General features: G+C 33.5%; 1 protein-coding gene across 1 annotated transcript in view; it reads left to right on the top strand.

Annotated features, from left to right (window-relative positions):
• The first annotated feature begins 6091 nt into the window (after positions 1-6091).
• Positions 6092-25783, top strand: part of LOC128675522 (uncharacterized) — a 29672-nt gene continuing 9980 nt past the window's right edge. The window contains exons 1-3 of the mRNA XM_053754983.1: positions 6092-6193; positions 21741-21964; positions 24439-24592. Coding sequence (XP_053610958.1) covers positions 6191-6193; positions 21741-21964; positions 24439-24592 — 381 coding nt within the window. The 5' untranslated portion in view covers positions 6092-6190. The remainder of the gene's footprint in view (positions 6194-21740; positions 21965-24438; positions 24593-25783) is intronic.

The raw sequence follows: 25783 nt of genomic DNA on the forward strand, positions 1-25783 counted from the left end.
CAGAACTTCATAGGGAAGATGAACAGAGTTGCTGTGCAGGTGGAACTTCTCGGACAGTCCTCTGTTACTGCGAGTACATTCAAGGCGTATAGGTATATGCCTTGAATATTATACTACTATTTTCCATTGAAGGCGAAGTTGTAAAGATCCACGAACAGATCCACGATAAAGTGGTTTAATAGGCAACCTTTCATGCTTTACTTTACACTGCATAGAAAACCATCCGCAAAAAATAATAGTAGATATTTAAGTATGTATATAAATTCTTCTTACTGCCGCCAGTATTGTTAACATTCACCCTGAATACTGGAAGTATTAAATAATTCTGTGAATAGAATAATGGTTAAGGGTAACCATTATTCTATAAGCAAATCTCCTGCCAAAAAAACCACACCTATTTCCCAATTTATCTCTTTAGGAATGGAAAATTACATCACGACTACAGACATTTTCTTATCATACACAAATACAAACAAGCAAAATTACCCATGTTTAACGTTTTAGCGTCTCCTGTTATTTTTAACAACATAATATGTACATTATTTACGTTACACCTTCAACACTGTCGTAAAACAGATAAAATTGTTTCCACCATTGTTTGAATTTTGATTAATTTCTATTAAATTATACGGTGCTGTTTAAGTCGATGACGGAAAGCAAATAAGTCTTTTTGTTGTCCTATTATCTCTTCTACTTCTTTAGGTAATGTAGAAGTTAGGTACTTGAATCTGGGCAAGTCTCACTATTTGCATTACCCAGACATTTTAATATAAAAGTTTAAACAATATGCAAATTGTGTATACTGGACAGATTTTAATGAAATTTGGTATTAAAGTAGAAAACAATCTGAAATACTTCACCAAGTACCAATTATCCCGAAATTTCAACGGGAGAAAGCCTTGAGGCCTGGGCACACCTAGTTAGGTGATAAAGCTCTCAAGAACTTGGTAGCTTAAGTTTATATTTTAGTTTATAAGTCCAATACCTAACACAAGCATTACCCATCCAGAAACACAAATGTCTAGAGACAGTCAAAGAGATTTCTGTGGATCCCCAAATCTACAAAATGACTCTTTGATAACTATAGACTTTTGTCTACGTGGTCAATCCATCATACCGAATAAATTTTCGTATGTGAGCACCCCAAAATCGCGAAAATCAGCTGTTCCATGTAAAATCAGACACATAACTCGAGGGCGACTTTTCGTACTCATCCAAACAACGATTTCGAAGATCTCCCATACGATTCACTGAGCAGAGAATGTAAACAAAAAAATCAAAGTGATAAAAAAGTCATCATACACGTCTATGGAATGTACGTGTCTATGTTCTATGTAACTTTGACTACTTTATTACAGAATAGCAAGCAAATACGTTAAAGTTACCTATGTAGGTGCAGTGTAATCCGCTTGGCATTATAAGTAGATGTTCCGTCTACGTTTGCGGCTGGGAACGTTGGTAAACTTAAATGCACATTGCACTAGACACTAAATGTTTGGTAGATGGCGAGCCCCTATTCAGAATTTCAGGTATTTTCAAGTAGCTTTATGCAAGGTCTTAATTTTCGAAATGAGTTTATACCACTGTGTACGGATTGATTGACGTCATTTGTTGTTTCTTTCTCATCTCCGCATGTTAGGCTGTGTTCTGGGCTGTGGCGCCGTAATGCCCGGGGTCATAGACATTTTTATTTGTCTGAATTTTATTTTTTCTAAATTTGTTTTTGGTACGCGATATATAATGCTTATACGAGAAAAAATGTTTATATAGCCGCAACAGAATCAGCTTTAGACCGGTTCAAAATCATATTAATCTTGCTATTACGCCGTTCAAAATGAAAGAGCAAGAGTTCGTACTGAAACATAAATGACTGCTATTTTAAACTAGTAGGCGTCATCCGATCGATACAGCCATCGAGTCGACATACGTCCAGTGGCGGCCATACCAATTTTATTATAATTTGTTGATGACGTTTAAAATAGTTTCATTTGGGTTATATAAAATTATATAGCGTCTAATGTTACCCAAAGTTTAATTCGTACTAATTATTATAAATCTGACGTTTGTACTTATTTCCTTATACATACCTATAGGTATATCCGTCTAATTGGAAAATCCTTCTGGATGGTCCATATCTATATCATTGTCTTTTTCTAGTTTTCTTTCTTGTCAAAATAGGCTGAAAATTAAAAAGTTAAAACTATTATTAAAACTTTGAACTGTTTGCGATACATGGCTGGTTCAGTATGATACATTTATTAAGAACGCGTAAAGCTCAGCGCATGAACACAAAACAAGAACAAAATATAAACACAAATCGTAATTAGACATAAATAATGTCACCATTGATTCTTGTCGGTTTTTTACAAGCTATCCGATCGTTCACCCGACTCGGTGTGGAGTGACACGCCAAGAATACCTTTCAAACATTTCATATACATTCTTAGGTATCTGTACACTTACGTCTAACTTCTTTATAATCATTGTATATTGAACAACAGGTATGAAACGCGCACATACCTTTTTATTTCACTGTTGTGATGTTCACTGGGCGACTGATTCAGCAACGGCGGTTTTCTGATATCATAATAGATGTATAGAATAATGATCATATAGAATCTTTAATAATAAGGATTCCTCAAATGCATATTTGTACGTGTTCCGATGGATCAAGGGGGCACGGCAGTGCCCCCGCAAGTTGAGCATAAAAAGCGCCACGGCCGTGCCATCGTGTTCTCGAAGCTATACAGGCCAATTTCGAACCCCAATAACTTCGTTGTGGATAAAACAGGAAGCCTGAATTTTCAGTAACTAAGCAGGTATTGTATAAACACTGTATATTTCAAATTTCATTCAATTTAAACCAGTAGTTTAAGAATTGTAACTTGTTAAAGTTTCTTGATTTTGTCACTCACTCACGCACTGACTGACCGATCATTAAAAGTCCAAGACACTTCTAGCAGACATAGAAGCTGGCCAAGTCGATCTTTTTATTTAAAACCTAAAAGATTTTTAATATTGATATGTTAATAACTTACGTAATAACTTAAGACAGAAGTTCCCTTAAGTAGACTAAATTAACCGACTTGGTATTACATGGATCTCACAACTTTTTACGGTAGAAAAACTGAACTGCGAGACTTAGATTTTTTACAGCATGTTTTTGATATTAAATTGAACTTGAAATAGTCTAGTAATCCAAGCGTGAAGTCCCAAGGGAATTAATAGTAACCCGGCTAAATTAAATAGTCAACTAGTGTTATTTTCCAATAATACATTCAGTGCAGACGAACAGACTACATAATCAAAGCTGCAGACCATACGTGGCAGGACAGAAGATTGGCTTTAAAGAAAAGAGTCATGCTCAGCAGTGGGCAGAAAAGAGCTGAGATTATTAATAAGTATATTCTATTCATATAAGTCTCAGGATACAGAAAATGATATAAGTATGATATCTTGACAATAAAATATGCTAACGTGTACTGAATTTATTAAAATTTTATGACTATGTCACTAAATGAGTAGGTAGTGGCGGAAGTGGTTTATATTTTTTGATAAATTTTTCCTTGCCTGTGGCATATCACCAGTTTATTTCTGACGGTCATGATAATTTTATGGGATGACACATAAAAAAACGCAAATGGTGCGCGTCCATGTGGCCAGCGGGTACAGCATCCTGCACATGATCGCTGGAGACTGCCTATATCTCAACCATTGTTGCGCTTTTTCGGGAGGAGTGCTGCAGGAATGACCACTCTGAAACAATCTAAGTGTAACTTCACCAACGTAGTTTTATAAGAATTATTAACAAAATGTTGAGTCTTTGTTACTTGCCATAATTAATTTATTCATAAACCTTTCGGTTTACTTTTTCGGTTTACCTACTTCTACTACTAAATTAATTAAGAACTTTCGTTTCCACTTTGGAAATTTGTATATTTAAAAATATGTATATTTTTATTGTAATTATCATTTTTTGAGGACCTCCGTGGCAAAGTGGCCACCACCCGCCCGTCCGCTACATGCACGTCCAGATTTTGATTCCCAGCGCGAGCGAATATTTGTACTTGTGATCACTAATATTTGTCTGCGGTTCTGGGTTTTATGCTTATTGTGGACAGTTAGATGTCGTCCATTTATTTATTTATTTATCTCACCATATAAATCAAAAAATATCGTATCTTCAAGATTCGAACTTGGGAAAATACGACGATAAAATGAAAAACTAGTGCAAATTTATACAAGTCAGATAATGTGCATTGGGTCCGCATTATTCCTTCGGGGTTAATTAGAGTTGATTGTATACCAAATGGCATGGAGCAGTACATTATATAGAGGCAATGTCATGAAAGATAATGAAGATTTCCATATTCCTTCCTCAGCCGTTGAGCTTCGGAGCTTAAGATGAACGTAGTATGATAAAATGTGATTTTTTTTTATCTAATAATAGCTCCTTTCTGAGAATTACGAAAAAAAATACTGATGAAGTTTTATATCCAAAAATTGGTAAAGCTTGATTGTTGAGCAAACTTGAATTGAACAACAATTGAATTAGAATTTTTTATTATTCTAGTTTGCAACACAAAATATTGTGCATTTATGCACAATATTTTATATTGTTTTTTTCACGTTTTTAAGTACCTCTTATATTTCGCAGATAAGTATTATTATTTTAGTTATTTTTTATTTAGGAACCAAATTCTTTTGATTAAGATCATCATCGTTTATCACATTCTTCTCATCGTGGCCTTGACCTTTTGTTTAGTATAAAATGATCTCAAAACGTGACTATTTTAATGCTATTTTATCATCCAATGTAAGTATAAAATACAAGTCAAGCGTTCATTTTTTCAGTTATGGAGTTCCTTACTTATAAATCGCATATAATTTATTACCACATGTTTAATGTTCATTTATTAAAAATAGCATTTAGACTATGATCTAGTGCAGCTTATAACAGCAAGTACTCGTACTTGTCAATCAATCGGCTAATTTCTACGTCTAATTGGAAGTTTTTTGAACGCGCTAACACTGTTTTATAGTCGGATTTGAAACATTATTGCTGCGTTCATTAAGAAAATAGAAGCATAGATTTTTACGATTTAAGTATAAATTTTGAATCAACAGGAAGGTATTATATACCAGATATTAAATACCAGAGCGATGCTGGGGTGGGCCGCTAGTAAGAAACAATATTGGTCAATTAAAATCACATTTACTTAGCGTATTTCATTATGAGTAGGTACATTTTTAATCCTATTTTATTTTTAAGGTTCCAATTTACACCCTAAACAGGTATTTCTCTAGCGTTTTTATAGTTGAGGAACCCTAATGATGTGCGAAGTCATTACACGGTTGGTTGAGTACAAAATAGTTTACTTTTTGTAACAAAACAAGTGAGGATGACGAGTCGCCTAGGTATTTAAATCACTGCTGAATTATCTAGACATGGTGTACCTTTGTCGGATCATAATTCAGGAACTTCTTCTTAGGTTGTCGACTCGGAGAATCATATTTGTGAAGACCAATAAGTCACCACCGACACAGCATTATTCATTATTCAGGAACGTTTTTTTATAGCCTGTATTTTGTGCCCCACTGCTGGGCAACGGCCTCCCCTTCTGTCATATTGGAACTTTTATTATCGATTTAAAATCCTAAATAATAAATATTAATTAAGTACTTTAACATCACATATAACACGAGTACTGAAAATTATAGGTGTTATTAACGTACTTAGCTAATACTCGTAGTGCAGTGTCCTATACCAGGTTAACATAATTGTCGTAATTTGAAAGGTAGGTACTGCTAACTGAGCCACGAAAAACTGGACTGGACTTTCCGCCTTAATTACTGAACAGGTAGCGAAAAATACTGCGATGGTGCTCCTGTCTGGTTGAATCAGATGACGCTGCGACCGGCTTGTGCCGCATTCTACACGTGTTCCCGCCTTTTTCAACAGCCACGTGACACTCCCATTCTAAATAGAATCAGTAAAAAGAACCTATTTTCTATGTAAACGTCCGTATATGACCCAGGTAAGAAATCAAATCGCAGCGTATTGTAAACTCAAACGTTATCATTATCACTTAAAAGAAATGCGCGGGCGCAGGTATCGTCTCAGTAGAGAAGCGGCCGCGAGCCGAAACGCACGTGTTTAACGTCACAAACAGTGTACAGTGCATTTACAATGGTGAGTGACGAGTTTAACTGTGATTATCGCGTGTCCAAATTAATTGCCATCACTATAATAGAGAGCCTTGGATATTGTGCGCCATACATCATTCGAACCGGAGTGTGTCAAATAAAACCATAAAATTTTATCATCGATAAGTAATAATCATTAAATTTGTGACTAATTTTATTGGATGAGCGAGTGTAATTGAGACGAATTTTTTACATGCCATTTCTGTTATGTTAGCAGCGGTTTCCAATCATTGCATGCAAGAGAAAATAAAAAAAATGCATCAATCGAGCACGTGTTAAACCATGAGTCCTTACTGTACAGGAAATAAGGGACATATTCCGATAGATAGATTAATGTATCCGCTAGTGCAATTTGTAGGCCAGAGGAGAGTAGGGTGAAAGGACCTGTTAATGTAACACTTTTATATTTGATGCAAATGCGTTATTTGTATTAAAAATATTTATATCCTTTTTTTAATAAACAAATATATTTAATTATACAACGTAGGTAATTACGATAACAGTAAATAGTAGATTTTGACGACCTCCGTGGCCTAATGGAAATCATGACGGACTTCTACACTGGAGGTCCCGGGTTCGAACCACGTTCAAGTCGAATGGAAAATGATATTTTTGAGATTGATCTTGGATTCTTATCTATATATAGATAAGAATATATATATGTGTGTGTTAGATATATTGTCATTAAGTCCCTTAACACAAGTCTCAAACTTAAGTTACTTAACTTAAGTAATGACAAATCTTATTTCTTATTATTTATTTTATAAATAAGGCATTATATTCGTAAATATAATTTTCTGTTACTAGGTTAAAAAAGTGTCTATACATAAAAATTTCAGGTTGATAGCGACGAAAAAAATTTTACTAAAATTGCATATTCTCTAAGACCTACTTACTTGAGTAATTTACGTCATGTACTAGACAAACAGTTTTACACGTAAAACGCTAATGATTCAATGTCATCTCAACAATGTCTTTTCTTTAATAGTTTTGTTACTTCTTATGTAAATTTAAGTTTTCTTTTGAACCAAAATCTGAGGGAAAATAGGATTTCCCACCACAAAAAAATATATTATACTGATAAAAGTATAATAAAAACTTTTAATGTCACTTTAATTGATGATTTTTTTATTTACTGTTTTATTTTAATTTTTTAAGTAAATATATTAAGGCTGCTTCACTGTACTTTATACATTATTATTGTTTTAGACATTCTAAACGTCTAAATCCTGACTAGAAAGATTTTGATTGCATTTACATTTCATGATTGACCTAGTTAACTGGATAAATAAAGTACATAAACGTATTTAAATAACCAAACTCGATTTTGAATGATCGGTTTTGTCGACATATAGAGGTAATCAACATGAGATCGCAAATTAATAATAAAAATATTTTTTATATATTAGCCAAAATCATAATAAAAATATTTTTTTTACCTTGTGGACTTATGTTATCTGAACATTTTATGATTCCAAAATCGTGACACGTAAGCTATAACTGTCGTAAGTACAAGTTCCAAATAAATTATAAATAGTATCTGATTTGACTTTGATAGTACTTACAAGGTTATGAAATGTGGTTGAATGAGACTATATCATAGATAAAAGTATATTATTTTATCTAAGGACTAGATCGTGTTCAGATTTTCTTTGCAAATTCTATACGGACTAGACGTCGAAATATGAACTACTAAACTTGAAACATTCAACTTTGTACTACTACAATATATAATACAAAAACATTTATATAAAGTTCCTTTAGAAACGGCAATTAGAAGTAAACTAAATGATTTATTTATTTATTTATTGATATTTAAATACAACGGTACATGTGTATCCTATTACAGTATTTATAAAAAGAAGAAAAGAAAAATCTTATAACAATATCACATTAAAAAGAAACATAAAAAAAACATTATTGTATTTTTCGCGAATGAATAAGTTATAATCGATTTCCTAGATTATACCACAATAGAATCTATAAATTCTAGTTAAAATTTCAACTTTGTTACATAAAATTGATAAACATATACCTATCTATATATAGATCCATCATCATTGCAAAGGCCTATTTTTGACAATTTTGTACGATGTTAGTATTTTAGCTTCACGGGAATACATTTACTACGAGAGTGGTTATCCGCGAGAAAACTACTCTTCCAGTCAATATTTTCTCAAAAATAGATCAGTGTCATCTAAAAATACAATGTAGATTTGACCATAAAAAAACATGCTTATATGTCATACAAAATAGTTCAATTGCAAGGGACTACCACCAAAATAGTTTTTTCTCCACCAAAAAAAAAAACGCACTGTGTGCTGCAACAAAATTTGTATGTTGAGATAATGGCTAGGTTTCCCGGAAAAACATAATTATCAATCTGATGACTGCGATTAAATTTAATTATCATTTATCTGATGACGACTGACGTCACAGAGGCAATACTTTATACGCGCGATAATGCTACCAGATTGCTACTTCTAGATATGGAGACGGAAAAGTAGGAAAGCGGACACTGGGCTCCGACGCTCAACGGCTGGAAAGTAACCGGGTAAACGCTCAAATAAGAGAGAATATGCTACTCCTAGATTCATCTGCGATATCTTAAATCAATAGACTTGAATTTTATGACATAGTAGTTTCGCTCTCGTGGGAATTTCGGGATAAAAAGTACCATATTAACACATAACCTGGAATAACTTCCAGGTTATATTCTACCAGTGCACCAAATTTCATAACAATCGGTCCAGTAGATTTTGCGTAAAAGAGGAACAAACATACATACACACATACATCCTCACAAACTTTCGCATTTATAAAATTAGTACGAAGCGCATTATGTACAATCCTACGAGCACAATTTAATATATTTCGATAAAAAAAATATATGGAAGCACATGTTCGACTAGATCGATGAATGGATTGCAACCTCAAACTTCTTAAACCTAAACAAAAGATTCGAATTGAAAAGTAATAATCGATGATATTCGATATAATGATCATCTTCGAAGGTCGTCATGCACGTTTCTGCAATAGGAAAATAATATTTATTATTTATTAATCTCAACAAAATCCGATCAGCTGGAGATCGAAAACAGGTAAAAAAGGTAATTAAAAAATATCTGTAATTACTATGAAAACATAGAACACACACTCTACCGAGATAGATTTTCTTTTCATCAAACAACAATAGTAATTTCCGCGCGGACGAAGTCCCATGACTTCGTGTAAACGGGACTAAAAACTACTAAATATAACTTATGTTCCAAATTGGCGTTTCTGATTTTATAATGCCATGATACAAGTTAAAATGATGTTTTCAAACATAAGTGTCATTCACTTTCCATTGTTGATTTTACAATAATTAAATATTTTTGACTTATCCATGCGTCATCCGTGTTGAGAAAATATGTTTTATCTAATTTATGTATTGTTATATTTGTCAATTACTTAGTACTCATACTTCTCAAAAAATTACTGTTATTTCTTAGATCATAAATACAAATAGGATTCCGCGTCCGCTTTAGAAATTATAAACATTTTTTTTCAAACATGTTTAGTTAGAATCCTAATCTCTTCAAATGTGAAAGTTACAGTAAACGCAAGGCGTTAAAATTACTCAACTGATTTCGAATTTTTTAACATAAATTGTGTTTTAAAATAATATACGACACTAAAAAAGTACAATCTTGATGTCTTTTTTACAACAATTTTATTAAACCCTCTGAAGTTGTTGTTGTTATCCCAATAATACAGTGTATTGACGAAATTACAACATGATCTAGATTAAAAAGTATAATAAAACTAAGAAGTTAATTATCTCAATATTCTCATGACCAAGTCGCAGATTAAATAATACCGACCAAGTGAATCCGTTCAAAGCGAAAAAACGATCTGATAAATTGCGTCATGGATGATCAAGATCAGTCGTTGAACGAATGCCTGCTCCAACAAGTTTTTATATTTGGACTTACATAAGTAGATGGCTACTTTTTATTCCCGCGCTCAAATTCATGGCCAAGTTGTGACGACTGAACTTCACGCCTACCATCACATTTACAGAACGATTCAAATGCAGCGCAGTTCAATTATTTATGGCATTGCTATTAAACAAACAAAAAAAAAACACTTGCCTCCTTTGGAATCCTTGCGTTGAGCCCTTTAATTCGATACCCTTATTGCAGTATTTCGAAAAAAAAAATTTCACCATGTTCTATGGATGGCTTTGCACAGCCGCCATGTTTGTTTTTAACGTCACCTATCAATGAACACTCTGGTAGCTAAGAAATAATATAACAATACCTTAATTATGTAAATACGTTCTGCGGTTTTGGAGATATTAGGTAATAATATAGAATATTACATACATACAAACAAGATATGCGGGAAAAACAATACTCTTTATTTGAAGTCGGGTAAAAAAAATATTCAAATTCAAATCATTTATTCAGAAATTAGACCTTCACAGGCACATTTTCACGTCAATTTTTATATAAAATAGTTATTTCTCACATGCTACAAACTACTGGCATTTCGGTACGACCACTGCTGAGAAGAAATGCCGAAAAGAACTAATTTGAACAGTGTTGGTCCCTATCATGCCAGAAGGGCTTACCATTATTGTTTCTTACAATGTTTTTTTCTAATAATATATAAAAGTACATAATGTACATAGTCAAAAAGTATATCAAAACAGGTTATGATTGTGATCCGAGTGCTGATTATAGATGTGAATCACAATTAACTTACACAAAAATATGATGATGACCAGTTCTCTCTGGCCGTTCACGAGTTGACGCATGGGTTAGCCATCGCGTAGCTCAACCATAATAGAGGGAACCTCACGACCCGGCCCACGACAATAACTTGATGGAACGAATTTATGATACAGAAATCAGTATAAGTACTGAATACCTCCTATGAACACACATAGCCCACTTGAATTCGAAGAATATCAAGAAATAAATACATCGTAAATCAATTAAAAACCTAATGCTGATGACTTTTTGTAAAATATCGTAACATCGAAATAATCTTTATTATTAATATTGAATTGGAAAAGTACCTATATCGTTTTCGAGTTCAACTAAATTTTGATTTAGATAATTTAATAATTTAAATTAACAGAGATTATTTAGCTCCAAGAAGCTTTTAAAAGATAATTTTACTTATATCAAACCGCACGCAAACGAAGTACTTATTTACGGGAACTAGCTAATATGATCAAGAAAATATTAAAAATTGATTAAATGTCATAAAAGAACAGCCATGACCTAAACAAGTTAGTATTCTCTTCGTCAGGTGGTACTTACTCATGCAAATTACATGCGAGTTTACAACAAACAGACAGCTCTCAATCTTCCATGATTCGACATTATTAAGTACCTATATGTTTTGGTTTTTATTTTTTTGATTACTTTTTTGGAACCATCTTCCAAGTCCCTACTCTATCTACAATATTTTAGTTGTAGTTCAACCAGTAAATAAAATAGTAGTTTGTAGCTTGTGAGAAATAACTAATTAATATAAAAATTGACGTGAAAAAGTGCCTGTGAAGGTCTCATTTCTGAATGAAATGATTTGAATTTGAATAATATTTTCGAAATGTCAAAAATTGTTGAAACTTCAGGGACAGTCACTGTATGACGACATTGTATTATAGTGAGTAATCAAAAACTTATAACATCTCTAATAATTAAATTATTTACTATTAAAGTGATTTTAAATGCCGTTATTCATTTTTTATTTAATAAAATAGTCTACACTTTACCATCATTCTACCGGGGTATCGTAATCCTATTGTCATTTAATAAGTTAAAGAAAATATGACATTAGACACATACGTATTATAAAAAATGCAAACAACATGGAAAATCTAATTAGGAACGGCAGATGGAACTTTGAAAGTCCATGTACCTGAATCGTGATCTATACAAACCTTGACTTGAAATCCTAAATACATGCATGAAATGAAAATAGTATGTCCTTTCGAGCCTTTTGTTATCCAAAATACTGATACAACTCTGTGACAGACGAACAGAGGAGAAAGAGATATGGGATACCAGCTGTTCTAGTTGGTACTAATTGAAACTTTTACCCAAATAACGTCAAAATATCTTCGAAACAATAAATACACATTTTTCCGCGCACTGCCTTTGGACAGATCTAAATCCCTCTGAGAATTTTAGTTTCATAAAATATCCACTAGCACACCTTCCTTCTCCGAAGATACTTTGTTTCGCATAAAGATTATTCGGGATAAAAAATATTTCAAGCAAACTTGGTGTAATTCTATACAATATCTTTACTATTAATAGACAAAAATATGTTTTTTCATTACTATCACTAATACCTAACGAATATTCAATATATACTTATTTGAACAATAGATCAGAAAAAAACGTATTTATATGTGAAGATTTTATTTTGTTTTATGTCCTTGACACATAATTTCCCAGAATTTAATGTGCCGCTTAATTAACTTTTATTCAGTTTCCGAGTAACGCCCTGGCAGGATCGATGCACTCCATCGCGGCGTGACCTACATAACTATTAGATTGTCGGCTCCTCACTCTGTACCTGGTGGAAATTCTTGGAAAATGCGGGAAAATTGCTTCAAAGCTTTACAATATTTTACGTCCGTCGACTTCACTTCCACACGAGTACCTAGTACAGCGAGTTCACTTACAAACCATTACAAACCATTTTGCATGGCTTTAAGTGTCATGTAATGTTTCATTTAAATGAAAAGATGATGATGAAAAGTAGCAAAATCCATGTTTTTTTTTATCAATTATAAAACAAGATTATAAAGTCAAAAGAAACAAATTTCAACTAACGGTTAATTGTGAGTTACGTACTTATCATTGCCAAAAATGTTTACGGAGAAAAACAACAAATTATTTTGTATGGTTTGTACAAATTATTTTGGTTGTTTGTATGGTTAACATCATGTTAAATATATATTTTAATGATGTGTGTTTCTCACGTCACAACAATATATATAGTTATCTACACAATACAACCTAATGGCAATCTAGATACAATTTACTTGTATATAAATACATAATAGACAATTATTATAATTCGACGATTAAAATGTCTACGTCGTCGTTGTTAAAATAATCATGTGCCGTAGGTACATTAAAAAAAAATTGCAAAAAAAAAACACGCACCAAGGGCTCTGTTCTATCTAAAAAGTCCGTTCTATCATGTCTAATTTATTTGATTCAATTTTTATTTATCTGTTATTATACCAGCATAAGAAATAAATCAACGGTGAAAATTTCAACTTACTATTTATCACGGTTTATAAGATAGTAGACAGAGAGACAGACGTACGGACAGCTGAGTTTTAATCATAGGGTCCAGATTTTAATCCCCGACTGCAGAAGGAGGGGAGTTATTAAGTTTAACGTTTATGTGTGTATGTATGTATAGCATCCAAATGGCCTGGCGGATTTAATCCAAGTAATCTCTGTAGTTTTTTTATTTATTTCATAGAGAATTTAATCGAGGGAGTTTTTCCCTATGTTTAGAAAATGTGTGTTCAGTTAATTGGAAACTATCAGTAGGTAGGTACCTATTCTTTTTAAGAGGTGGGGTTTTTTTTAATTTAATTTTTACACCATCCCGTTTACGGACCGTGTAAATGTGCAAGTATGATTTTCGTACATTTCCGGTTCGAGATTGTAAAACGTTTGCAGGCAATCGCATATAAACACCATTTTCCTATTTTCTCTGTGCTGTACATTTTATAACTCCGATATCCATTTTGCGTCATGCATAATCATAATTTTGATGAGTTTTGCATGCTCGTCTTGATTCAATAGCTATAAGCCTATTCAATACGTAAGTTCTTATCAAATTTAATAGGTATTTTATAAAGGAATATTCTCTTGACCTATTCCTTCTCATCTATATTCCTGAGTAACTATTATGTTTAAGCATACAACTTTAAGCCAACATGTAATTAATATACATACCGTATTATAGCATATTGATTTTAGAGCATAAGTAAGGTTCTTACGCATAACTATTGGAAGCATAAGTAACCTAACCTAAACTAAAATACGATTATAATAGATTGTACGAAAAAATACTCTTATCATATAACAATAAATAAATAAATAAATAAATATATTAGGACAAATCACACAGATTGAGCTAGCCCCAAAGTAAGTTCGAGACTTGTGTTATGGGATACTAACTCAACGATACTATATTTTATAACAAATGCATATATAGATAAACATCCAAGACCCGGGTCAATCAGAAAAAGATCATTTTCCATCATGACCCGACCGGGGACCGAACCCGGGACCTCTCGGTTCAGTGGCTAGAACCTTACCACTGCGCCACCGAGGTCGTCAATATATTATACAACAACCCTATTTTATAATACAACATTAAATGCTTTAAGATTGCCTATCAACTGCATAGGCTATGTGTCCCTTAGTCGCCTCGTACGACATACACGGGAAGATATGGAGTGGTTCTATTCCACATGCCACAAATCTAATCCCGCCACTTCGTTCGTGAAAAAATTCGGACGTAGTCGCGGGCGGCTGCCACTTTAATATATTAAACGCGAATATAAATACAGAAACATGTCACAAACCAACTAAACCGGTGATTTCGCAAATTTTAACAGAGAGTTAACCTACTCTCGAGAAACTAATAACACTTACCTAATAACTTTAGCAGATTTAATTAATTACTTGTTGGTTTGGTTGGCAAATACATTGAAACTTTATTGAATACTAACTGTCATCTGCGGCGTCGCCCGCGGCAAAAGGTACCCTATAACATTCTCTATTTTTCCAACTATGTGCTAAAAAATTTTTAAATAATAAATAATAAATATTTTTAAATAGCACAAATTTTTACTAATTTTTTTTACTTTCCAGTCAAATAGTAAAAAAAAATTCTAATATATATTTTTTCACTAATTTTATTTTACATTACATTTTTTTATATTAGAAAATGGATCTGATTTGACCATGGAATTAGTAGGTTCTCCGTAATATTTACTAAATCCATGGATTTTACTAGTTGGAAAATAGCCTATTATCAAAAAATTTTCCACGTGTTACTTTGACATGTCAAGTCAACAATTTCGTACAGAGTGACAATTAAAATCATTTGTAATAAAAATCGTCATAAATTACCTGTACAGATTCTACCGAGCACCACTTTAAAAGGCGTATCTATCAATTTGAATCTTTGAATCTACTATTTCCTACTCCTCTTGTAGAATAGCAATCGAATGACAATCTGATAGTCCTATAAAAGTTTTATAACACGCCATAGTGGGCGATGTGCTGTACTGCTTTGCTGATTACTGACGTATCGATCAGCGTCGATATAAAAATAATGTCGAGGACGGCATGATGCAAGAATCACTTAAAAAGGAAAAGGACTTGGATTTTGCAAGCAAGTGGACATATAAGTACAGTTTACAGCACATCAACCTATCCATATTCAATGCAAAGTCGCCGCTATTGCCGTAGCAAGCAAAGAGGTCCATGCGTAACATTGCGTTAACATTGCGGTACATTTTGACAACAGTTTAGACTTACTTACTTATTCAGGTGACAGATCAGAATAAGCCACAAAAAATAGAGAAAATCTTTTGAGTAATTATAGGATGTCTTGTAACATAGGTAATGAGGAATTTATAAGAAAATATTAAAAAGTCAATATAAACTAGCTGAATTACATTCATGAATATTTTCATCATTCATTCATTAATGTGAGAAATTTAAAAAAGTAAGGATTTATAAGGTTCTTATCTTATAGTAAAAATGAAAAGTAAGCTTATTTCAAAGAATCCGCTCAATTGCAAGAGAGGAAAGATGGAAACTATTTCTCTGAAAGTCTGTTATTGAAGTGAAATTCCTAAATACCAGCGGGAGTGAAGCCAGCTAAGTAACCAAGTTATGTATTGGATCGATACAAGACTTGAAACGTTATCTTGGTACTGTATTATCGTGCCAATTTGTTTATCTTAATGTCTTTATCTATATAACAATTAATCAGCATTTTATCGATTATCGATTTTGGAACACAATAATTACCGAATCCCTGCCGAAAATTCAGTAGTTCAGTAAGAAAAACAATTCATCGTCGAAGAAAATAAGAAAAATAATTAATTGTGTATATTATCTGTTCCACAATTTCCATAGTAAAGAAAATGTCAAATTTTCTGCTTCGTGAAAGTCAAAAAGTGTAATCGAAAATTGTCCTTTCGCAAAATATCTCCCTTATAAGTTTCAAAACTTATTTAGTCCTGTAAATATTTTCAATGAAAATAAAACAAAAAATAATGTCTTCGTCAAAATGCCCAGTATTTTTTTTTGCGAATTATTATTAATTGCTTTAATTAAAACAGGTGCTAACGCGTAAAGTCACTTCTTTAGTATTTCATTTCGGTGACGGACACTTTTATCTAAGCCAGTTCCAAATCCATTTTTATCTTTCCCCCTACAATACAAATACCTTATTAAGGATTATCTTATATACATAATAGCAGTACATTATTTATTTCACCTACCTGATAGACCGCTATGTTGCGAATTTATCAATTTACGCCAATTGCAAACAACATTTTTTTTTCATTGCATAATTTCATTGATGAATAAAGTACTTAGGTACGCATTTATAAGCATGACAAACAAGGAGAGCACTATTGCAAAGTCCACTCAACGTTTTTGTCAAACCACCACTGTTTACATGAGTTTCTTTCGGCATGTCTTCTCAGCAGTTTTCGTTCCGAAATGCCTAGAGAAATAGATTTTATCTTTTTGACAAATAAATTTAAATATATATTAGGACAAATCACACAGATTGAGCTAGCCCCAAAGTAAGTTCGAGACTTGTGTTATGGGATACTAACTCAACGATACAATTTTTATAACAAATCACTCAGAAAAAGATCATTTTCCGTCATGACCCGACCGGGGATCGAACCCGGGACCTCTCGGTTCGGTGGCAAGAACTTTACCTCTGCGCCACCGAGGTCGTCATTTACTGTATAATATAAAATTTCACATGAAAAAGTGCCTGTAAAAGTCCTATTTCTGAATAAAAGATTTGATTTGATCTCTTTACATTCCGGTATGTACCTATAAACAGTTATATACCTACACCGAAATGTTTGTTGTTATGTTTGTTTGGGAAACATCTCGGAGCCAAACTTATACAATATATACTGTACACAATAAATAAGTTGCATGTTTCAGTGTGATGAATTCTTTACACGTGACCAATGAATAAGTAATTCGCTCGGATAAATATTTGATTTTATACTTAGTAGCAAGTAAAATAGACTAAATTAAAAAAAAAAAAACAAATTGTCATTCCCAGAGTAGCAAATGTCATCATATTCATTCAGTTATTTACATTGCACCTGACGTTGCAATGTAATCTCATCATTACAATAAAACTAGTTCATATGCGGGGCTACGTCACTACTCTCTAGCTCTCATACAATGTAATATTTTTATATCTGTGATTTCACACTCCTCTTTGACGTGAAATAAGGACAAATAAACAAGCACACTATAACATCTATAATATTGGATCCAGATTTTAAAAAGGGTGGTAAATTTAAAAGTGGTTCTAAGCATCTAGCCAAATTAAACCATTACAATACTATGTTAGTTGTACAGTTGGGCACCGGAGCTTCGCTCCCATGGGAATTACGGGTTAAAAAGTACTTTAGGTGTTATTCCAGGTTATATTCTTTCCGTTGGTACCAAACTTCATAACAATCGATTTTGCATGAAAGAGTAACAAACATACATTTACATACATACTCACAAACTTTCGCATTTACAATATTAGTAGGATAAAAAAACTCAATTGTTTTGCAAAAAGCATACAAGAAGTTTTCAACAAAAACTTATCGATCGATTGGAAGACGAGAATATTATCACGTACCTTGTGAACTTCGTTGTAAAATTAAATTGGAGGCGGCGGCCCTGGTTTTTTAACAGTTTTTGTGACAGCCTTTTCCAAGAAATGCAGGTAGCCTTTGAGCCATCCCAATTACCGCATCAATAGCTGGGAGGCACTCACTCGCAAGTTTAGGCACGGTTGCCACTGCTGGACCCCATGAGGGGTGCACCGGTCTCTCCCCCTTCCTAGTGTATTCCCGGTTATATTCCGGCCATTGCGCCTCGCAACATCTTCAAAAGTTAGACAGCGGACTAACTTTTGAAGATGTGGCTGTCTCTGAATAGACTTTGTTGCCGATCAACAGTCAAAGTAGTTTGTCCCTTGATGGGTTTGTACGACATTCACAAGAGGGTATGGAGAAGTATTCTAGGGCGCAGAACCACAGCTGCCGTACATTTATGGAGGCACCAATCGATATAGGATTTAATCACCAGCTTGCATTGCCAGCAAAATATATCTAAAATTCGTATGAAATGCTGTTCGTTCGGAATTTAATTTATATTTTTGAGTTACAGCTACTTCACGCTTAATTACATACGAGTATTGTTTACATGAACGTAGCCTAGCAATAGTAATTACGATCTCGTTTCGTATGACGAGAGGAAATCTTCTTTAAGTTTGTATTATTACTTATTCTGTGTCAATAAGTTCAATGACCGACTTAGGATGCAGACGTCCATTGAGTTATAATATTGTACAATACAGAACAAATAAATGGCATGCTATTTGTCTGTTCTGTATCATTATTTTATTACTACAATATTTTCCTACATGGGAAAATATTATAGTAAAAGAATGAAAATGGAAATTACTGTAGGTATACTTAAATGCGAGTATTCTAAACTAATAATATAACTCAAAAATAATAATACCTACCTGATGTGTTGTATACCAAAAGCAACTTTCGGAATTTCCTCGCATTTCCTTATTGAATAAAAAAAAATCCTATAATGTAATGTACTTATTTTTACTTAGTTACTTTTATTTATTCGATTTTGTTTTGTGGGATGATAGCATGCTCTCCATTTAAATTTGCATACCCGTGGACGGTGAAACATGTAGGATTAAGCTTTTCTTTTAACACCACATTGTAAAAATAAAATGTGAACTCATGTTTTTGCAAATAAATAATCTTTGTCTTTGTCTTTAGTATTCTTTCTCTAAAATCTAAAACTCTTATGCAAACACGACATAGTATTCGTTTGTCAAATAAGGGCGTCTAAATAAAATAGTATAGATGGTCCAAGTGCACTCGGATAGAAGAATGTAGACGAGGCAAAAATACAATGGTAATTCAGGCCGTTACAATGCTCCCGCGCAGACACTTCGGGATAAATTTGTTCTTTCCTGCTTCGATCGTTTGTATTAGCAGCTTAGACGCCATTTTATATTGCAAACTGACTTGTAGTTGTTAAAACTATTAAAAAATTGTGGAATAAACTGTACCAAAGCTTAGGTACTTAATTTGAGAAATTTCATTTAAATAAAAACCTCAATCAGGTATACTGTACAATTTAAATACTTAAGTCAATCATAAACTAAGTATTCGCAAATAAATTCAAATTACTTTGGCACGGATTTCACGGACTTTATGTAATGGCGTACGTTAGTATTTCATTTGTCTGATATCTTAAATGTTGTAGATAAAGAATTGTTACATAATACAATCTGTAATAAGTTTTTTTTACAAAAACATCGACCGTTCGACAAAAGATTTTTGTCAGAGATCTTGTGAACAAACAAACAAAACATCATGTGCGTGCACTAAACCGTTGAGGAGTTTCCTCGTTGGAAGCCGATTCTAGTCCACCATCAGATCTTGCTTATGACAATAATGCATTCCCAACGGAACTAAAGTTACGTGTAAAATTTCATGACAGTGCTATCGTTAGTGCCTATCATAATATAACAGTACATTGTCATCCAAACTAAAGGTGTATTATAAATTTCAAATCAATCGAACGACTAGAGCTAGATTTGATTCACACTAACTACTATGATAATAAGGCAAGTTAAATAAAAGCTTGTAACAATTACTAACATTTACATCAGAATGAAACGATGAGAAAATATATGTAGGTGTGTATTTTTTATCTGTGACCAGATGAGGAGGCCTTCATAATAATCCTCAATAAAAAACTCTTAACCCCACAGTGACGTAATCTTGATAATGTCGACAAAGGAAAGTTATACAGTAGTATTAATGTAGTACTGTACAATCTATTAGTCTTGGACCGTATATAAATGTGCCTTTTTTATTATTCACGCATGTGGCTAAACGCGTATTCTTAAATGACAAAAAACTATAATAAATCCCAATGTAACTTTTCGTATTACCTATAATCGTAAAACATTTCTGAGAACTCGGATTTCGACAATTCTTTTTATGGTTGAATTCTTCAAAGTTGATCCCATTAAAACTTGAATAGAAATGCAGTCGGGGTTGTGACATTTTTAAACCGTTCAATTTTTAACTTCATTTTTTTTTACGTGTCAGAGTATTCAAGTGAATACGAATGAGTACTTTTTTGTCTGGCTGTGTTGAGTGAGTCAGTAACATTCATTACGCGCTGCATTCTTTATAACCTATCATTTTACTTATGTAATGTAACCTAATTATGGATATAGTAAGTACTACGAAGTACCTACTAATTCCATTAACCTAATATGTTCATCGCTGACCCAAACTGGTTCCAAATACGTAGGTATAAAAACAAAATTGCTTGTTGATTAACACCACCAAAACATATTCAATACACCATAATATATTAAAAAAAAATATCGTGGCATCAAGCAGTTGTCATAAGGTTGTCTTGACGGCTGAATAAGTATTTCTTTTAGTCAATAATTAAGAAATGAGGCTACGTTTTCACTATTCTTCAATAAACACCATTACCTATGATGATTACTGACTGATCATAATAACTACCTATTCTGGCTATCCCACTCCTATGCAAAGACAAATGACTTTTTTTCTTGCTTCACAGGTGGGTGTTAATAAGGTTTCTATGACTGCCGTCGTTTACGCAGATCTTTTTTCGACGCCTACAGCACTGGCCATTAATAGAACAACAATGATAAATAAAACAGCTTTTCCAAGAATTTTTAAGATCTTTTGCAAATATGTTTTTGAATTCCGAAGATTTTTTTATTTTCATTCATATTCTTAAAAACCATTACAATTTATAGTCTATACCTGCCTACTGATATATATTATACGTAGTACAATGATTCCATTGAAGACGCAAAGAATTCGGTCTTTGGTTGTGATTTTTTTTATAATCCCATTTATACATATAAGATTTTTATTATAACAGATAAATTTAATGCATTACATTATTTTTACAAAAGTGTCATTTTTGCTACAAGATTTTCTTATGTTCTCTGGTCTGGATGCATTTGACGCGTGACAAAACAAATCATGTCTGTGCAACAAACCATTGAGGAGTTCCCTTGTCGGGGGCCAATAATAAGTGCACCATCTGGTCATTATCATGCAATTTAAACTCTAGTACATACGCGAAAATTAAAAATAGCGAAATATAAAGATATATTTTCTCTAATTCCAGAATGCACTAATCAAAGTAACGGCCTTCGCGGTCGTGGTGGCCCTGTCTTCCAGCAGCATAGTCAAGTCTCCGACCAGCAGTGGAGACAACTTCGAGCTGCTCATACTGCACAACAATGACATGCACGCTAGGTTCGAACAGACCAGCCAGTTGAGTGGCACGTGCACCACTGAGGACAGGGAAGCTGGGAAGTGCTATGGAGGGTTCCCTAGGGTTGCCTATGTGTGAGTTATGTCTCTATACTCAAGAACTACTTTTAAACTTCGGCACGCGGACCGCGGCCGGCGGCGCCCTAGATAGGACCAGTCCATGTCTTGGATGTCATACGAGGGGAGTAAGTAATTAAAAGCCTTAACATCTGTATTCCAACAACAGAAGTACTATTGAGATGACGACGCGACTGAATGTACATTGCATAGTTTGTACGTAAGCTTTAATTTCCCGCAATGGAAAACCTGCAATGTATACAGAATCCGCTAAAATTCGGCGAACTGTTTCGCGATAATGTACAAGTAGTCAGCATTATATCGTCAAGGTTGTAGACGCGTATGTAGGTTTACGTTGAACTATAGGCTACTGACTGTGTTTGTCTGCGTAATGGTTTGTAAAACGATCACTATTGATCTCAATTACAGCTCTCCATTAAACGACAGAAATTAGACGCATACAGTACCATAATATACGGTAGTTGCCTGTGAATAATATTAAATGTATTAATGCATTCGTACAGGACCATTAGAATCAAATGTCACTTTAATTGATCAATTTTATTTATAGACGAAAACAACACAAACATATTATAAACACTAGATGTTGCCCGGGGCTTCGCTCCCGTGGGAATTTTGAGATAAATGTACCTATCTAATGGTGAAATAATTTTTGAAATCGGTTTAGCTGTTTCGAAGATTACCCGATTAACTCTTTATAATAACAGTATATTGAAAACATTTAGTATAGGTATTTTTATTCTCATTAAAGTAATTACAATTAAAACACTTTGTGACTCCCAACATTGTAGACGTTACTTTTGCCCAGTAATACAAGCCTCATATAATTTTCTGTTTTTGATACATTGTCATATGTACATATGATTTGTGTCAACTATTATTCTAATATGTCGCTATCCCGCAGGGACGCAGCCACTTCATACTATTTGAGATATAGACATTAATACGATATTCTCGGAAATTCACGAGTTTGATCAGAAAATTTCCGATGAGAATTTCTTCAGGAAAATGGAATTTGTCTAGGGATGAAATTTCCTTGAAAAGTTTATTTCTTGTTGGCACATCGTTACAGTCTGTCTAGAGAAGAAAACGGACTTTTGACGAAATTAATTTTTTGCCATTGCAACACTAAATAGAATAATCAAGATTGATTGATAAACACGCAGTGTTGCCAGTCACCAGGAGACAGCGCCCTTATTTTAATTCCTTCACTTTCTTGACAGATCGTATAGCTCACATTTTCAGAATAACATTTTCCAATCAAAGCCTTAGAAGACTATTACTATTTCTAGTCTATGCCAAGGCTACTTGTAATCCTTAATAGACATTCGGACAGCTTTTCTAAGGCTATAGAATTTTTCACACGCCCCGCTTAATATTGAATATTGACTGACGTTCAATTATCCTTTGTTCTCAGCCATTTCGTAAATTTTCCTCTCTTCCTTTTAATTTACTGAACATTATCACAATCCTGTCGATAAAGCCAGTTTTCGATTTTATCCATTAATAGCTTATTAGAAAAATCCAGTAAATAATAAATTTGTTTTTTACGAACGTTATTTGTATTTTTTCCCGTATTTACCTAAACAAATAAATTGACGAAAAAGAGGGCAAAGCGTCATCCTTCACAGTCCATTCTCGTAACTCAATAATTATAAGAATATATTATTATGTATATATTACATTATGTGTACATATGTCTTTATTAAAATATTTCCTTTTGTTTTGACTAATGACAGCGTACCATGCTGTAATATGTTGCAATGCAATACCAATCATACTATTTATAAATGCAAAAATTTGTGAGGATGAATGTGTGTATGTATGTTTGTTACTCTTTCACGCAACATCTACTGGACGGATTGTTATGAAATTTAGTACACGGGTAGAACATAATCTGGAATAACACATACGGTACTTTTTATCCCGAATTTCCCGCGGGAGCGAAGGCCCGGGGCGCAACTAGTAGCAATATATAAAGAAACAATATCAAAAAAATATGGAGTGTAAGACTTCTGTAATTGGACCACTCCATATAACCGTACGATAAGCCGTACGAAGTGACAAGGGAGTCATAGCCTCGGCAGCTGTAGTAAGAAGGGTTGAGGTCAGACAGGTGACCGGTCGTAAAGTCACAGCATAAGATTGAAATACTTTGTTTTTATTTTTTACTTAGGAAAATCTACAAAGTTTCATTGATTCGAAGTCGGAAAACATTTTGTAATTTCCGTAAAATTATTGATTGACATATGCACCACAAACTCTTCAAATCGAATTGTTGATGATTATGTACGACCCATTTCAAACGCGCGTGTGCTCGCTCGGCTTGTGTAGTCAATCTAATTGATTTAATTTTTAATACCTGACCACCTACACAAACTTATTTTTATTTAACTACATTCTTATCATATTCGAATACAATATATTTTATTTCCTAAATAAACTGAATTTAACTGAATACCACGTTTCAGTGTGAAAGAGGCTCGAAGGAAAGCCGCCTCAGGCGAAGGGCCTCCAGTCCTGTACCTCAATGCTGGGGATACGTACACAGGTACAGCCTGGTTCACCATCTACAAGTGGAAAGTTGCTGCTGAATTCATCAACGCTTTGCAGCCAGATGCTGTTGTGAGTATTGATAATGTGGACTTTAAGAATCATTCATACTTATATGCATAGTGTCAGTCTGCAAAATGTCTTCACGCTGTTGACAAGCATTCTGCTAACAATGTTAAGTCTTAATCGTTAATAACTAATTTTTAGATGAAACAAGTAGGTACAGTGCTGAGCAGTACCTACTATTGAAATACCATTGAGAAGCGATTGTGATTTAACGATAGCAAAATGAAATCGTCAGCCTATTGTTTATGTGTAATGTTTGAGTTGTTATAATTTTTGTGTGTATGTGTAAATTTAGCTAGCAAGTTTTCCTTATATAGGTATGATTTAAAGAGTAGCGGAGAAAACAATTTTTTTTACGGTATAAAGAAGAATCTACCATCACCACCACTCGTCGTTAACTAAGGGAAAGTTTATAAAAATAAGTACAATCACAAATTGTTAAGCATAAATTAGTTCATGATAAATAACATGATGGACATACAAACATGGGTAGGAATAGGAAAATATGGTGCTATCGTTCAAGTCCATAAAACTTTCGTAGACAGTTGTTTAATTAAACTTACTTAATTAATCTAGTCACATATGTACTACTAGGCTCTCAAAACTGTTATGTTTTTAAATTATGTCACTATTAGTATCTCAAACTTGTTATGTATGAATATGTTGTGAAAATTATGTCATCACATCTCGCGTGAATAGGTGTGGTGACTCCCAAATGTAATTGTATGGAGCAATGCCAAGCCGAGGGGTATTCACCGCTCCACGGTGGGAATGACCTGTCTCGGCCAAAACTAGACTTAACAGGTTGGTTTATTAGTATGATTAGTATGTCAAGAAATTAAATAACACGGATTTTTTACAAACTAGAATTGACGACTGAACTAGATGACTGACTGTACAGTGTACATGGTGAACCTAGGAATTATTCGACCTAACCTGCCGCAAGTAACTTCAGCACACCACTGTAAATTAAAATTCCATTCCTGGCTTCCACTTGCGATAGATAACTGGCAGTCTACCACCGTGTGGTTAAAAATAAAATAAACATCCTGGACCATGGAATCAATTTCCTGCGGCAGTATTCCCGAAACGATACAAAATTGGAATCTTCAAGAAACGTGTAGGTATACAATATCTTGAAAGGCTAGCAGCGCTCCTATGATGGTTGGAAGTTGTTTTCTAGGTAGCGGTGATCAC

The sequence above is a fragment of the Plodia interpunctella genome, chromosome 14 (assembly GCF_027563975.2).
Source record: "Plodia interpunctella isolate USDA-ARS_2022_Savannah chromosome 14, ilPloInte3.2, whole genome shotgun sequence".
In the NCBI taxonomy this organism is placed as follows: domain Eukaryota; kingdom Metazoa; phylum Arthropoda; class Insecta; order Lepidoptera; family Pyralidae; genus Plodia; species Plodia interpunctella.